Source organism: Cavia porcellus, unplaced genomic scaffold, assembly GCF_034190915.1.
Source record: "Cavia porcellus strain 051 isolate PalLab524CR breed Dunkin Hartley unplaced genomic scaffold, mCavPor4.1 scaffold_29, whole genome shotgun sequence".
NCBI classification, from domain to species: Eukaryota; Metazoa; Chordata; class Mammalia; order Rodentia; family Caviidae; genus Cavia; species Cavia porcellus.
The window spans coordinates 49,792,626-49,808,194 of NW_026947512.1; the positions used below are offsets into that span (position 1 = coordinate 49,792,626).

General features: G+C 40.1%; 1 protein-coding gene across 2 annotated transcripts in view; it reads left to right on the forward strand.

The window, feature by feature from the left end:
- Chrnb3 (cholinergic receptor nicotinic beta 3 subunit) overlaps positions 1-15,569 on the forward strand; it is a 50,559-nt gene that overhangs the window by 14,942 nt on the left and 20,048 nt on the right. Inside the window, exons 2-5 of one of the 2 annotated variants that reach the window (XM_013146810.3) lie at positions 2,157-2,308; positions 3,430-3,474; positions 13,437-13,546; positions 13,775-14,657. In XM_013146810.3, coding sequence (XP_013002264.1) covers positions 2,157-2,308; positions 3,430-3,474; positions 13,437-13,546; positions 13,775-14,657 — 1,190 coding nt within the window. The remainder of the gene's footprint in view (positions 1-2,156; positions 2,309-3,429; positions 3,475-13,436; positions 13,547-13,774; positions 14,658-15,569) is intronic. The other variant, XM_063239937.1, reaches the window with a different exon arrangement.

The following is a 15,569-nucleotide window of genomic DNA, read 5'->3' on the forward strand; positions in this document are numbered from 1 at the left end:
TTTTCCTTTTAAACAGTTTCTTCCTACATCACATTATCAATTAAACATTTTTGTTCTTATTTACATTTTGGGTTTCTCACACCAGAGAGATAATACAGTATTTATACATGCATACCGATTTATCTTGCTGATGAATATGGTCCATTTAGTTACACATGTCTCAGTTTTACCTCTCTTTATGGCTGAGTACTACTGTATTATGCCAAAAACGCCCATGTTTTTATTTTCCATTCATCGGTTGATGGACATTTGGGTTGTTTCCAACATTGAGCTATTATAAGTGCAATGGTTTGATGCTTTTAACTCTTCTGGGAAGACACCCAGAAGGGGAATAGCTGGGTCAAATGGGACCACTAATCATAGTTTTTTGAGTAATCTGCACACTGATTTCCACAGTGGTTACACCATTCTACATTCCCACCAAGAGTGGAGAAGGGTTCCTTGTTCTCTATAGCCCTGCCAATATTTATTAGCTCTTTTCTTGATAAAAGTCTTTCTTTCTGGAGTGAGATGGAATCTCAGCATTGTTTTAATTTGCATTTCTTGAATGACTAATGATATTGAACATTTTTTCATACATTTATTGACATTTGCACTTCTTCACCTGAAAAGTATCTATTCATCTCAGATGCCCATTTTTGAATTGTGCCTTTAAATTTGGTAGGTCTGTTTTTGTTGTTCTTTGTATGTTCTTGATAGTAATCCTGAGAAACAGCTGGCCAATATTTTCTCTCATGTTGTGGATTGTCTCTTCACTGTTGTTGGTTTCTCTTGCTGTGCAAAAGCTTTTTTAATAAAATGAGCTCCCAGATGTTGATTCTTCCTGATAGTTCCTCTGTGATCAGGGTTTTATTAATAAAATCTTTGCCTATACCAGTGTATTCAAGAGTTTTACCTTTCTATCTTTTAGCAAATTTGTTTCTGTCTTAATATTTAGATCTTTGATCCATTTTGATTTTAGTTTAGTGCATGGTGATAGACATGGCTGCAGTTTTATTCTTCAGCATGTGGCAAGCCAGTTTTTCCAGCACCATTTAATACAGAGGCTATCCTTCTTCCAGTGAATGTGTTTGGATCATTTGTCAAAGTTAAGGTGGCTGAGTATGATTGTAGTTGTTTCTACATCTTTTAGTGTGTTCCACTGAGCCTCAAGTCTGTCTTTTGTCAGTACCATGCTGTTTTTATCACAGTACCTCTTTAGTATAATTAATACAATCTCAATCAAAATACCATTAGGATACACTACAGAATTAGAGAAAACATTACTAAAATACGTTAGGAACCAAAAGAGACCTAGATTACAAAAGCAATTCCAGCAACAAAGACAAGGCAGAGCATTAGGATGTTGCTCAGGCTTGTACATATTTGGGGGTTGAGAGGAGTTTAGCACCTTATTACTGGTCTGGAATACCTTCCTGGTAGAAGGTGTCCTGAGGAAGGAGGCAAAGGAGCAGGAAGGGGCACAGACAGGGGTGTGATGAAGATGTATAAATGCACAGAAGTGGCTGCAGCACACTGCTGCACACTCCTGCACATCTGTTTCATGTTCATTATGTGCATGCTGGCCTAGGGCCAGGTGTGGACCTAGGGGCTGGGTAAACATTGTCAGATATAATGGACCTTGCGCTTGTTGTCATGAAGCTTGAGGGGAGGACAGATAATGACAAAATGCATATACACATGTGGATAACAATACACAAAGGTAAAACATACTTACAATGGCAACATACATCAGTGACAACACAGAATTCATGTGTACACAGTACATACAATAATACACACACACACACACACACACCAAACTCTGTACCTGACAAACTCTGTACATGACACCTAGAACAAAAGTATGTGAGGGAGCCTGTCTCTGTGAGGAGGCTACATTTTAATAAGATTTGGGGTCAAGGTCAGGTGGGTGGCTGCGGATGGCACTTGGGATGGAAGTGTCACCCTCTGTGGGTGCTGTGGGGCATGAGATCAGTGAAGCAGACTTGCCATGCACTGTGTGGAGGCAGCAGGTGGCTGTGCAGTTGGTGGGACCCTCCTCCCCCGGGCTCTGTAATCGGCTGCTGGGAATGGGCTGGGCATCTGGCCAGCAGTGGACGCTGAGCTGCTACCATGTCCTCCCACTGATTCAGGCTTCCTCCTGACTCTTACAGCCACTGCACGATTCAGCTCAATAGCCGAAAATGAAGATGCCCTCCTCAGACATTTGTTCCATGGGTATCAGAAATGGGTTCGCCCTGTTTTAAATTCTAATGACACCATAAAAGTATATTTTGGATTGAAAATATCTCAGCTTGTGGATGTGGTGAGTAATCTTTGGCACTGCGCTAAAACAACTCACATTCCTTACCACTCCTGTGTGAGACTGTTCCCCCATGTCTGACCCTTAGTAATTTATAGTGAGAGTAAATCCACTCCAAGAAGCTGGTGGAGGACAGAACAGGAAGTTGTCATGGAGTAAATGTTCATTGCAACACTATTGTTGTGGGCTCTGGGATCAGGGACAGAACGTGGTGCTAGGACAGGCCTTTCCTGACAGGGTAGGGAGTGGGGGAGAAGGGAGGATGGAGCAGAGCTTCTGTGCTGCTCAGCTTCTCCCTGTGGCACTCAGGGAGCTGTGCCAGCACCTGCAGGGAGCCTGGTCAAGCAAGGGAAGTTCTGCCCCCCTCCACCGGAGCCCTTGCATTTCCTGGACTCAGCCATGCCATAGTGTTCTGACTTCTGTTGTGATTATGTTCTTGGAAAAATCAATGAACTTTAACTTCCTGAATATAATAGAACTATCCTGATATGTGGTCCCCCAAATCTCAGAAGAATCCTCCCATGTGGCTCAAGTTCCCTGCTCTGCCACACATCCATTCCGGCTGGTTTGGTAGCCCAGAGTTCCTTCTACAAAATTATGCAAAGCTGGTCTTCAATATGGCTAACACTGCAGGGCGCAGTGGCACATACGTATCATCTCTGCAGTGTAGGAGGCCAAGGTGAGAGGATCAAAAGTTCAAACCCAGCTGGGCAATTTAGCAGCTTAGCAAGACTACCAAAATGAAAAATAAAAGGATGGAAATGTAGCTAGGCTCTGGGTTCAATTCACAGTACCATATATATGTGTGTGTGTGTATATATGTAGAATATTTTCTTCTCCTTTGTATTGTTAAAATATCTTCTGGGTTATGCAGTTTTATATAAATATTGCCATAATGAACTGCTACATGTTTTAATGATTATTTTTCTTTTTAAGAAAATTATGCATAATATGTTAAGATTACATACCATTTAAATATTCTTAAATTCTTTTGTACTTTTGAATACCAGGATAAGACTCAAAGAGCTTTTTCTAATAAAAAGTAAAAAAAAAAAAAAAACAAAAAAAACCTTAAATGTACAACTTCTTTCAATTTTAATTCTTTTTCATTATCATTTTTATAGGATGAAAAAAATCAACTGATGACAACAAATGTGTGGCTTAAACAGGTAAATTCAGCCCAGAACTGTATCTGCTAACTCACTGAAATGCTCCTCTGTTTAGATAGCACTTACTAGCGCATGGGTTTTGAGGGTAGAAGGGAAGCCTCTGCTGTTTTCTCTTCTGCTGCAAGAACTAGAGCACAGTATCCTGGTCCTCTGATCTCCTGTCTTGGGATGTGACAAGGGATAAAACACTGAGAAGATACATATTTCAGTTGCAAGGGTACCTGGGATGATCAAAGTCCAGGAAAGTTTGGACCACTCTGGCATGGTGACCCTCCCCTTTGTTAGGTGCATGGCTTGATCAGGAGTGGGTGTGCCAGTTGGCTGCAGGAAGCCATGGAGGTGAACTGCTGATGCCAGCAAGACTCAAGGACTAAGGCACAAAGCATTTTTGGAAAAGCACACAAGAATATATACTAGTTAACTGGTATCTCAGTGTCTGCTAACCACAACTACTGAGCTGAGAGAATTTGGGTGTGAGTCAGTCTTCAGCTGTGGTGCTAACCTTGCTTTGAGGAACTAGGATTTCACAGACCTTTCGCTGTCATCCACACGCCCGCCATGGGCCGTGCCACAGGTCCCTCAGATTTAGGACAGACCCTTAATTTATTGTATACCAGCTATTGCTGCCAGCTTTGCACCTGTCAGTGTGATGCTCCCAGGGCTGCTGCTGGAGTCAGGGTAGGCAGGAAGAGATGACCCCTGCACAGTGGGGCCTGCCTGCAGGCCCTGGGTACTTAGAGAATAAAGAAGCCATTCCAAGACCCTTGTCCTTTACAGGATCATTTCTATTTCCCTGACCTCAAAGGAGGGAATAACAGATGCTGCCCACCAGTTTCCGAGCAGGAGCTCCCCAACCCATAACAAATGTGTGTTTTCCAGATAGAGGCTTTTGAGTTTTCCTCAAATGAGTGTTTACCTATTTCCTGTTTTCTGAGGGCAGACAATTCTTAGGAGCTTGCTCTGGAGTTCTCTCTAAATAATTACTTTTCGAAATCCAATTTTACAGTATTTTGAGAAAGGAGAAAATACTGGTACCTGATTACACAGTTTTGGCTTAATTGTTTATTGTGTGTGTGCTTTGTTAGTAGTTCTTTTTAAAAGGAATAGTCAGCTGTTGCATGATATCCGTGTAGATTTCCAATATTCCTGGTGAGAAATTAGATCTAAATTATACAGATATAATTCTTTTCATTTGCTTATGCTGAAATACATTACTTATCTATTGAGGCTCTATAAACATTGTTTAGTTGTTTCTGTTGGCGGTTTGTAAGAATCAATGGATAAAAGAAACCGAGTGTCCTTCATTGTCATTAAATTTCTACCATGTAAAACATGAATCAGAATTAGAAAATTATTATACAGTTTACAACTTTCTTTTGGTAGGCATGTTAGCAAGTGGTGAAATGAATCTGTGTACTATATTACTTGCAAATAAAAATATCCAAGAAAAAGTACTGAGCTGGGGATTTATATATGAAAGTACATTAAATAAACATGTCTCATAGTATACCCCCCTCATTTAGAGGCTGTGGAATTTAGGGTTTTTTGTAGTTCATAAAGGTTATTAAGAAGACCAATATTTGAGCTAACGGGAGAGAAGAACCTAGGATTTTTATTTTAAAGTATAAACAGGCTTAGAAAGTTAACAAAAACAGTACAAACAAGTAAACAATAAAATCTTTGTGAACCAGGCATGGTGTCACCTGTAATCCCAGTACTCTGGAAGGCTGAGGCAGGAGGATCTCAAGTTCCAGCCCAAGTTCCAGCTGGATAACTTAGCAATTTAGTGAGATGCAGTCTCAAAATAAAACATAAAAAGGCATGGGGATGTAGATCCTTCATATCAACAGAAACAAAGAAAACCTTCCTTCTTCCTACAGACCTTTTCCCTAACCACTCACTGAAGTTAAGCTCTTAATTTCTGTCACGAAACTCTGCAGGGACCAAGGGCTTTAATACTGAGATAGTGGGTGTTTTTCATTTTTCTTGCAGTTTTTCAAACAAGAGAACAGGTTTAGACATAACAGGACGGAAGCCACAGCTCCCCAGGCTTTAGCTACAGCTTTGAGCCAAGTTACTCCACTAGATCACAGTACCGCAAAGAGCTCTCAGGTCACAACTAAAATCCTGAAGTCTGTTACCCCGAAAAAAGTAAGAGAAGAGGAACAAGCTGACAGTTGGCTGACTTAGGCTCCCACATAATATAAACGATGAGAAGAATGGGCTTTAACTGCATTTGATTTGCAAGGATATCCTTCTCTTCCCTACTTAGAGCTGCCAACCATCTGAATTAGCACTATCTATGTTTCGCCAGGACCCCTCCCCTACCCCACACCCAGAGGGAACCTGGGTTTCCTATTCCCTGGCAAAGGCTTTTTATGCTGCACTCAGCCTTCTTGCTAATGAAGACTTGCTTCTAAATTTTAGGAGCAGCTGGAGTAGGAGAAAGCAAGCTTCCCATGCCATATGAATATAGAGAATGTGTGCTAAGCCCTACCCTTTCACACAGACTGAGTCTGGGGGATGAAAATGTCACAAGGGACAGCAGCCAACAAGTACCAGTGAAGATTGTGTTATGGCGTAAACTGTAGGGGCCAAAGAGAAAGGAGATGTGGACTGGATGGCGGACATAGAGAAGGCAGCAGACCAGCAGGCCAACTTGACCTCGATGTCACTTTTGTACTTTTTATTTTTGCTGTCATAAGGCTAAAAGAATAAAAAAGGGCGAAGGATAAAATAAAAGGTATGGAGGGCTGGGCTGAAGCTAAGTGGTAGAGTGCTTGTCTAGTATATGTGAGGTCCTAGTTTGATTTTCAGCATCACAAGGAAGGAAGGAAGGAATTGAGGAGAGGAGAGAGGAAAAGAAGAAAATAAAATTGATAGTCTAAGAGAAGCTAACATCAAAGTTTTTTAAAGGTCTTAACTCTAGAGCAGCTAATAATCCTGCAGATCCTGAGCACTGCGCCGTGTGGTCAAGGAATGAGCTCATGCCATTCTCCCAGCTCCTCTGTAAAGTAGCTTCTGTTATCCTGTCCCCTTCTCTTTTACTGGAGGCTTGCAGTGGCCTGCTTGGGGGTTACTGCAGGGAACCAGTGGAGGTGACCTGTTCTCTTAGCACTGGTCCTGGGGGTCCCTTTCCTGAGCCTGGTCTTCAAGGTTTCTGGAACTTCCTGTGGAGCGTGAACAGATCACAATGTCTTCTGTTCCTTTCACTGAGACACTATGAGTGCAGGCAGGTTGCCAGATCCTAGCTTGGGAGATAAAGTTATGTTCAACCCTTCAAAGAGAGGACAAAACATTAGTTATATAAAAAGGAATCACTTTTCACTGTTTATGTGATAAACAGCATATAGAAGGTCCTGTAGTGATACAAAAATGACAGCAAGACAGGAGAACATCAGGGAAATTCTCAAAAGGAGATATTTACTTTGGATCTTACAGGACAAATGGAAGCTCTGCAAACCAAAAAGGTATAGACACTGGGAACCACCCCAGTCCTATTCCCCATAATATGACTCCAAAGTCCTCACAGCAGATCAAGCTGTCCATCCATCCCAGAGTACTGCACTCAGAATAAAGACCAAAAAGCCCAGTCTCTCTTCTTTCTTCATTTCCCTTCAAACACAGACCAGGGCTCTGATCTGTAACTGCACAAGGAATGCAGCCCTACACTGTTCTGTGGAGTGTATACACTGACACACTCAGGGCCTTTTGTCTGGCTTTGCTTTTGTTTTACTTAATTCTCCTGTCTGATCCTGTTTCCACAGCTTTCCTCTGGCACATGTAGACATTCCTTTTCTGTCCTCCCCAACCAAAGACCTTCATAAGGCACAAATCTAGTGACATCCAGAGAAAGATTTCCACATGGCGCTATTTTTATTTTATTGATTACATTTTACAACCCCATTTATCTTCCTGCTTTATGCTTCCACTGAGTAATCAAAACCCTATAAACCATAAATATATTATTAACATCGACTCATGAACACTCACGAGAAAGGACTCAGTGCCCTCACCTATTACATTGCCCCTCATCATGTTCAAGGTTAGGAAACTGCACCAAGGAAACAGAACATGAGACCAGCCTTCCTCCTAACCTCAAGTGCAGGGTCTTCACTCTGATGGTCTCATGTCAGGGTGACGAAGAATGCTGCCGCCCTCAGTAAGCACTCACTGAGCACCAGTTCCAAGCTGGGTGCTGTGCCAGGCTCTGAGCTGGGCAGAGTTGTAAATGCGCAGGAACAAAATTGAAAGAATATTCAGTGGCCAGCATCCTGTGGCTGAGACACAGGTGGTTCTCTTGTCTCCATGGCAACTGAGGAAAATGTAGCTGCCAGGAGCATTTTAAACCAGTAATATTTCTCCAAAAGCTGAATTCTGTTTTAAAACAACAAAAAATTCAGCAAACACAGTGAAGGCATATTTAGATAACCTTGGAACTGGTTATTGGAAAAAAAAAAAAGAATTAAACCAGCTAAGGAAGAGTCAAGCTAGCCTTAAAGGTCTAGTGTTTGTCCCCAAAGCCTACTATCTACACTAAGCATGGCACTTCTAAATCCAAGAATTTACAGGCCATCTTACTCTCCTTCCTTCTCAGTCTTCCTCTGCCCTAGGATTTCTTGTTTGAATGAACCCTGGTTAAGAATCGGGTGTGGCCCCAAGGGCCAATTACATAAACCTGAGCAAGTGTTCTACTTCTGACGCTTGGTCTCTTCATCTGCAAAACAAAACTCAGCTCCTAGGGCTGGGAGTAGGTCCAGTGAGATCACTTGAATCCATGTTACCAGCTCAGTAAATGTCATTTCCTGAGACATTTACTGAGTTGTCATTGCCAGCTTCCTAAACTTTTCCACCTTTAAGTTATAAATCACATTTCACAGTCTTAATGAGTCACTGGTTTAACAGAAATATGAAGCATACAATACATCAGGTTGTTGTCTTAAGATGAAAATGAACCAACACTGACTTGATTTTTAGACTTTCATATCTAATACAGATGAAGACTTCCAGAGCATCTCAGGGCAACGGCCAGGAATGCAGGCACAGGATGCTAACTGGCAGGGACCCACCTGGAGAAATATGCTCAAACCTATGATTGAAGGCTACAGCCTTGCCACAGCACTGACTCCTTGAGGGGTCTGTAACACAATTACTTCTGCGCTGAACATAGAAAGAGTACAGTAAGAACACATCCTAAAAGACGCCCAATGCTTGGCTCCTGTGTAAGCATGCTCGAATGTCTGGGAGTGGCTACGGTGAGTCCAGGGAGCACTACCCACGCCCAGAGTGCTCCTGTCCACTGTATAGACTTTGTGAACACTGGACACTTGGATTGCACTAAATTTATTTTAAAACATTGTTTCCTCACTAATAAATGGGTTTACCATAACCTTTGCTTTATAAATATTTAAATTTATTTTAACTTTTCACTCTTGTGTAATAGCAGTTAGTTTAAAACACAAATTGATTGTATAATTGTACATCAATATTTCCTCATGTTGTTATTCTATAAAGTTTTTTTTCCATTAAACGATTACATGATTTTACTTTTAAAACTCTGTTGTTAAAAACTATGATGCAGGTACTAGAGATATAGCCAAAGGGCACTGAAGCTTTGCTTCCACCCCCAGCATCACAAAACCAAACCAAACAAAAGCTATAATATGAATACACGGAATAACCTAAGTCTATCAATAGCAACCTTTCACCTCCTCTTATCCCAGGGAGAGTCTTTAAGTGTATTGTAAGCCAGGCCTTGCCATCGCCATGTAAACTGCTTCTGGACCCTTCCTGGGGGCCTGCCTGAGGTGCCCACAGCTAAGTGGTACACATGCATCTAAAACAATGATAAAGTGTACAGTGTGATAAATATAGAGCCCAGTAGCACCAGCATCTATCATTACTTCGTGTCATGCATTGCATGTGAGTGTATGTGCCAAACTGTCACATGACTGGTAGCACAGTGAATGTGTTTATGCCAGTATCACCACAAATGTGTGAGCAATGCATTGTGCTGTGATATTACTGTGGCCATGGTGTGAGGAGGCAGGAGAAATTTTTCAGCATCATTATAATCTGTGGGGCCAGAATCATATGCAGTCTACCATCCACCAAAATGGGGCTATCCAGCACAATTTAATCTGCTCATTATTGTTTGGTCTTAGTATTAATGGAAGAATAATTGAGAAATTTATGGTAAAAACATCTTACAATTTTGACATTATAGACATTTATGAGTGATAGTTCAGATAATATATGTAAGAACAAATTATAATTTTAATGGATTTTTTGTACTTTTCCAAAAATAAGAAACTTAGACTTGGAGCACTTTTCTACATTTTTTCTTAGCTAGAGAGTAGCTCTGATATTTGGCTTGGATTATCCTGGCTCTCCTACTTCCTGCAAATACACAACTCTCAATCCTGGAACATCTGCAGTGTGAAGCCGATGTCTGTAAAGGGCTTTGAGACTTGGTAGAATGGCCTCAGTAGGTGGCTCCGTGACAGTAAAGATGGCACCATAAGAGCGGGCGCTGTCTCTGGGGCCCTGTGCCAAGTACAGCCTGCTGGAATGAGTACTGGGTCTTTCCAGGACAGCAGCGCGAACAGGAAGAGGTGACCCTGCCCAGCCGCAGCTGGACGAGAATTTTCCAGCTTTCATAGTCTGAAAAGCAGTAGTCAATCATATTAACAAACCAGAGAAGGATAAGCAAATGATAAAGAAGAAAAATCATGTTAAAAGACTAAAAAAGAAAAACTTAGTAGCTGCTAAGTTTTGACAAAATTTGGCATTGATTCATGATTTTAAAAACTCAGCAAACTAGAAATAGAAACAATGTTCCTTAATCTAATAAAAAGGCATTTATCAAAAACCTAACAACTAAACATATAATCCTGAACAACTTAATGCTTTCCCTCAAAGATCAGAAACAAGTTAGAAATGTTTACTGTCACCATTCTCCTTTCTGTCATAGTAGAGATCCCAGCCAGTGAATTACGGCAAGGAGAAACAACAAATGGTATTTACAGTGGAAAGGGGCAAATAAAACTATGTGCATATGACATAATTGTCTATGTAGAAAATATACCAAAAGGCTTCTAAAACTAAGAAATAAGCAAGATCATGGGTTTCGAGAGTTAATTATATATTTACACACTAGCAATGAACAACTGGAAATGATTTTTAAAATTTCAGAACTATTTACAATAACAACAAAAGAACAGTGGACTACTTAGGTACAAATCTAACTAAATATGTATAGTATCTGTAAGCTGAAAATTACAAAACAAAATCAGGGAGTATTTAAATAAATGGAAAGACAAATGATAGTCTAGGATTAAAAACTAAACACGATACTAGTTCTCCCCCTAACTAATCTATATATTCAAATCAATCACAATTAAAAGATTAGCAGAAATTTTTGTCCATAGTAGCCAGTTGATCTAAAAAATACATGTGCAAGTGTAAAAAACCTAGAGAGTCAAAAATTTTTTTAAAAAGCATGTATTTTGAAGGCTCACACTTCAAAACTTATCTTAAAACTATGGTAATCAAGACAGGATGACACATACCAACAAAATAGAACAGAGCCCCCAGAGGACCATGCATTTATACTGTGAACTGATTTCTGACAAATTCAATGGAGAAAGCGTAGTCTTTTCTATAAAAGGAGCAGGAAAAACTGAAATCCATCTGCGAAAGGAGAGTATAACACATATTTGTACCTTATAAATGAATCGAAAGTAGGTCTTAGACTTGTATGTAGAATTATAGAGCTACTACATTTTTAGAAGGAAACATGTATGAAGATCTTTGTGAGTTGGGGTTAGACAAAGCTTCTTAACACATGATAAAATCTATAAAAAATAAAATTGATAAAATAAATTTTGAGAACTTGTCTTGTGAAAGAAGACTCCAAGAAAAGAATGAAAAGGAAGATAAACTGTGAGCAAATGTTTGCAAATGAAACATTTGGTAAAAAGTGTTTAACCAGAATGTATAAAGAAATCTTTAAAAACTCAATCATATGAAAAGACTATGCAAAATATTTAATTGGCTGAGTTCAAACTGCTGAGCAGAAGTTTATGCTATGCCGACTGGCTTCTGATCAGTCAAAGCTACAAAGAGAAACCATATCACATCTATTCCAGTATGAGTAAAATTTTAAATGGAAGAAGACAGGAAAAAAAAAAAAAGGAATTGGAATTCTCGAGCACTGCTAGTGGGTTGGAAACAGAAGATGACTCAGTCATTCCAGAATATTGGCAATTTTGTGTGCTGTTGAACATACACCTATTCTGCTACTCAGCCATCCTATTCCTATTTACTGAGAAGAAATAAAAACTTATTTTACTTACAAACATCACAAAAAGTGTGCAATTGTTATTACTAACAATCCAAACCCTGGAAGAATTCAAATATCTTCCCTGATGAATGAATAAGCTGTGGTATACTTCCCAGTGGAGTACAGCACCCAATAGCAATGAACAGACAGGCTTGATGCCCCCCAAATGCCACATGCTTGCCAAGTGACAATATCAATGGCCTGCATGCTGTGAGACTGCTGCACTTACAAGATGCTCTGGAGAAGGCAAAATTATTGGAAGAGAAAAGAAGCCAGTGATTCTGCAGGGACAAATCTAAAACAAGCATCTTACTGGTGGGAGTAATGGTACAACTATTTACATATGAAACTGCTCACAAAATGTTGATATGAAGCAAAGGAAAAATGCAACTTTGAGGGTTTTTTTTTTTGGCATTTCTGAGATTCAGATCTGCTGGTGATGGCAAGAATCTCCTTAGCAGGAGACAAATTATTCTTAGGGAGAAAATTATACCTGTTCTTCAAAATTGACAGAGGAGGAGAAAATGAACAGAAGCCTGCAAGCACTTTAGAAACACAGTAAATGCTTTATTAGTTTGGTTTTGGTTTTTGTTAATCTTTGTACACATGATTGTCCATAAAATTATTTTTAGAATTTAGATTCTAACTCTTAAGGTCCATTCTTTTTACAATTTGTTTTTCAATGGCTGAGTCTCACAACTAGTGTCTGAGGTAGCAAATGTTTCCTCTGGGATCTCCACTTCAGTCGGTTTTCAGTGTCATACATATTTTAGTATTTATCACCTAGTGAAAGTCACTCATCTGCTAACTCTTGATTTTTTAATGAAAAGTTGGCATCACTGGACTCCAGGAAGCTCACACTGAGCACGGCCTCCTGATGCCTCAGATGTCATTTGCCATCATCCTCATGACTGCTCATCTGTCCTCAGGAGGGATAGGGTCACGAAAGTGCTATTTTCAGGTCAGGTTTCATAAGATTTTGAATCTAAAACTTTAAAGTCTACTTCTGCTATAACTGGGTTATCTAGGCATCAGCCCCGAAAGCTCCATAATCCGGTACACATGGTCAGGGTTATTAATCTGGATTGTCAGCCTCTATAAAACATGCTAAATAGTTTCTCCCTGATGAAGAAAAACATGTAAGTGTATGGCACCTAATAGTAATCCCAGCCTCTCAGGTGGCTGAGGCAGAAAGTTCACGAGTTCAAGGCAAGTTTGGGTAATTTAGTGAGAGTCTAGCTCAAAAATCAAAAGAGGTGGAGATGTAGCTCAGGGGTGGGGTATCCTTGAGTTCAATCAAGTGTGTGGGGGGGATGAATCTGTGGCATTTGCTGCTGAACCTCTACACTGTGGTGGATACAGCGACTCTGGAAATACATACAAACAGGTAAAAATAGGCAAACGGGCAAGGCGCGTGCTGGGCTGGATCGCAGGACAGGTGGGCTCAAGTTCTCCCCTTCCAGGGACCCTGACACCCAGGGAAGATTATTTGTCTAACCTGGGTTAATTTCTCTTTCTTAACAAAATGGTGAGTTAGTAAGTTAACAGAAATTTGAAAAGCTCATGGGGTAACACCCTGACTTTCAGAATAAAATGACTGTGTACACACTTCATGCAGGAATGGACAGACCACAAGCTACGCTGGAATCCTGATGAGTATGGTGGAATCAGTTCCATTAAAGTCCCATCCGAATCTCTCTGGCTTCCTGACATTGTTCTCTTTGAGAAGTAAGTGTCACAGAGGAAAACATACGTTGATTAATATTGTGTATAGTAAAGTCTAATCTTGGCAAAATAATTAAAGAGAAATATGCAATTTTAAGAAACAAATTTTTCTTCTTTTTAAAATGTTTGACACTGTAGAAGGAAAGTTATACAAATAGGTTGGTGGCAGGACAAACATCAGAAACTACTGAGTGCTCAGCTAACACTAAAGGGAAACCACTTTCATGACAGTGCCGACGGACGCTTCGAAGGCTCCCTCATGACCAAGGTCATAGTGAAAGCCAACGGAATGGTCACTTGGACTCCTCCTGCCAGCTACAAAAGCTCATGCACCATGGATGTCACATTTTTCCCATTCGACAGGCAGAACTGCTCGATGAAGTTTGGATCCTGGACTTACGATGGTACCATGGTTGACCTCATTTTGATAAATGAAAATGTTGACAGAAAAGACTTCTTTGATAATGGAGAATGGGAAATACTAAATGCAAAAGGAATGAAGGGTAACAGAAGAGAAGGTTTATATTCATATCCGTTTATTACTTATTCTTTCGTCCTGAGACGGCTGCCTTTGTTTTATACTCTGTTTCTGATAATTCCCTGCCTGGGGCTGTCTTTTCTAACAGTTCTTGTGTTTTATTTACCTTCTGATGAAGGAGAAAAACTCTCATTATCAACATCTGTCTTAGTTTCTCTGACAGTTTTTCTTTTAGTGATTGAAGAAATAATCCCATCTTCTTCCAAAGTCATTCCTCTCATTGGAGAGTACCTGCTGTTCATTATGATTTTTGTTACCCTGTCAATTATTGTTACTGTCTTTGTAATTAATGTCCATCACCGATCTTCTTCCACGTACCATCCCATGGCGCCCTGGGTGAAGAGGCTGTTTCTGCAAAAACTTCCTCAGCTGCTTTGTATGAAAGACCATGTGGATCGTTACTCTTTCCCAGACAAAGACGAGATTAAGCCAACAGTGAAAGGCAAAGCTATGGATAAAAAGAAACAGAAGGAAACTAGCAATGGAGAAAAGGTTCTGGTTGCTTTCTTGGAAAAGGCTGCCGAGTCCATTAGATACATCTCGAGGCACGTGCGGAAGGAGCATTTCATCAGCCAGGTGAGCCCCGGGACCCGTGGACGGGGTGCCAGTGAGGCCCACAGACCACTACTGTGGTGTTTGTTTACATCAAATTGCTGTCATTGCTTAATATGTGACAGTACCAGCCATCATTTGCATACAGACCAGTTTTAAAACAAACCCTGGCGCGTGATAGGGACTTTTCAGGCAGAAAGTCACAAAAATATAATGAGCAAAGTGAAGTAATTACAGATTAAGAGATCTCCTTTATAATGCCTCAACTCTATTTTAAATATTTCAATTATACTTTTTCTGTCGGTTACCCTGGTCTCTATCTCTCATTTTTCATGGTACTATAGATATTTTCTTACACAGTATTTGGAAACAAAAGACCAAAAGAATCAGATTTGCAAATTAATGTTAACTTTTCTATTATAACTAATATTTTGTTGGGGGAAGAGGATCTGGCTATTTAGCTTATAAATTCTTTTCCAAAAAAACGTGAAGCTGAGAAAATGGGCCACGCCTGTAGTCCCAGCTACTCAGGAGGTTGAGGTAGGAGGATCCTTGAGGAAGGAAGATCACTTAAGCCCAGGAGTTTGAAGCCTGCCTAGGCAACACAGCAAGTAATTAATTTCATATGGCTATCAGAAAGCACCGAGGTAAGACGTTAGTTTTTTATATATGTAAGAAGGTTTATATTCATACCCATTTATTACTTATTCTTTCATCCTGAGATGGCTGTCTTTGTTTTATACTCTGTTTCTGATAATTCCCTGCCTGGGGCTGTCTTTTCTAACAGTTCTTGTGTTTTATTTACCTTCTGATGAAGGAGAAAAACTCTCATTATCAACATCTGTCTTAGTTTCTCTGACAGTTTTTCTTTTAGTGATTGAAGAAATAATCCCATCTTCTTCCAAAGTCATTCCTGACCGCTTACAAATACATAAA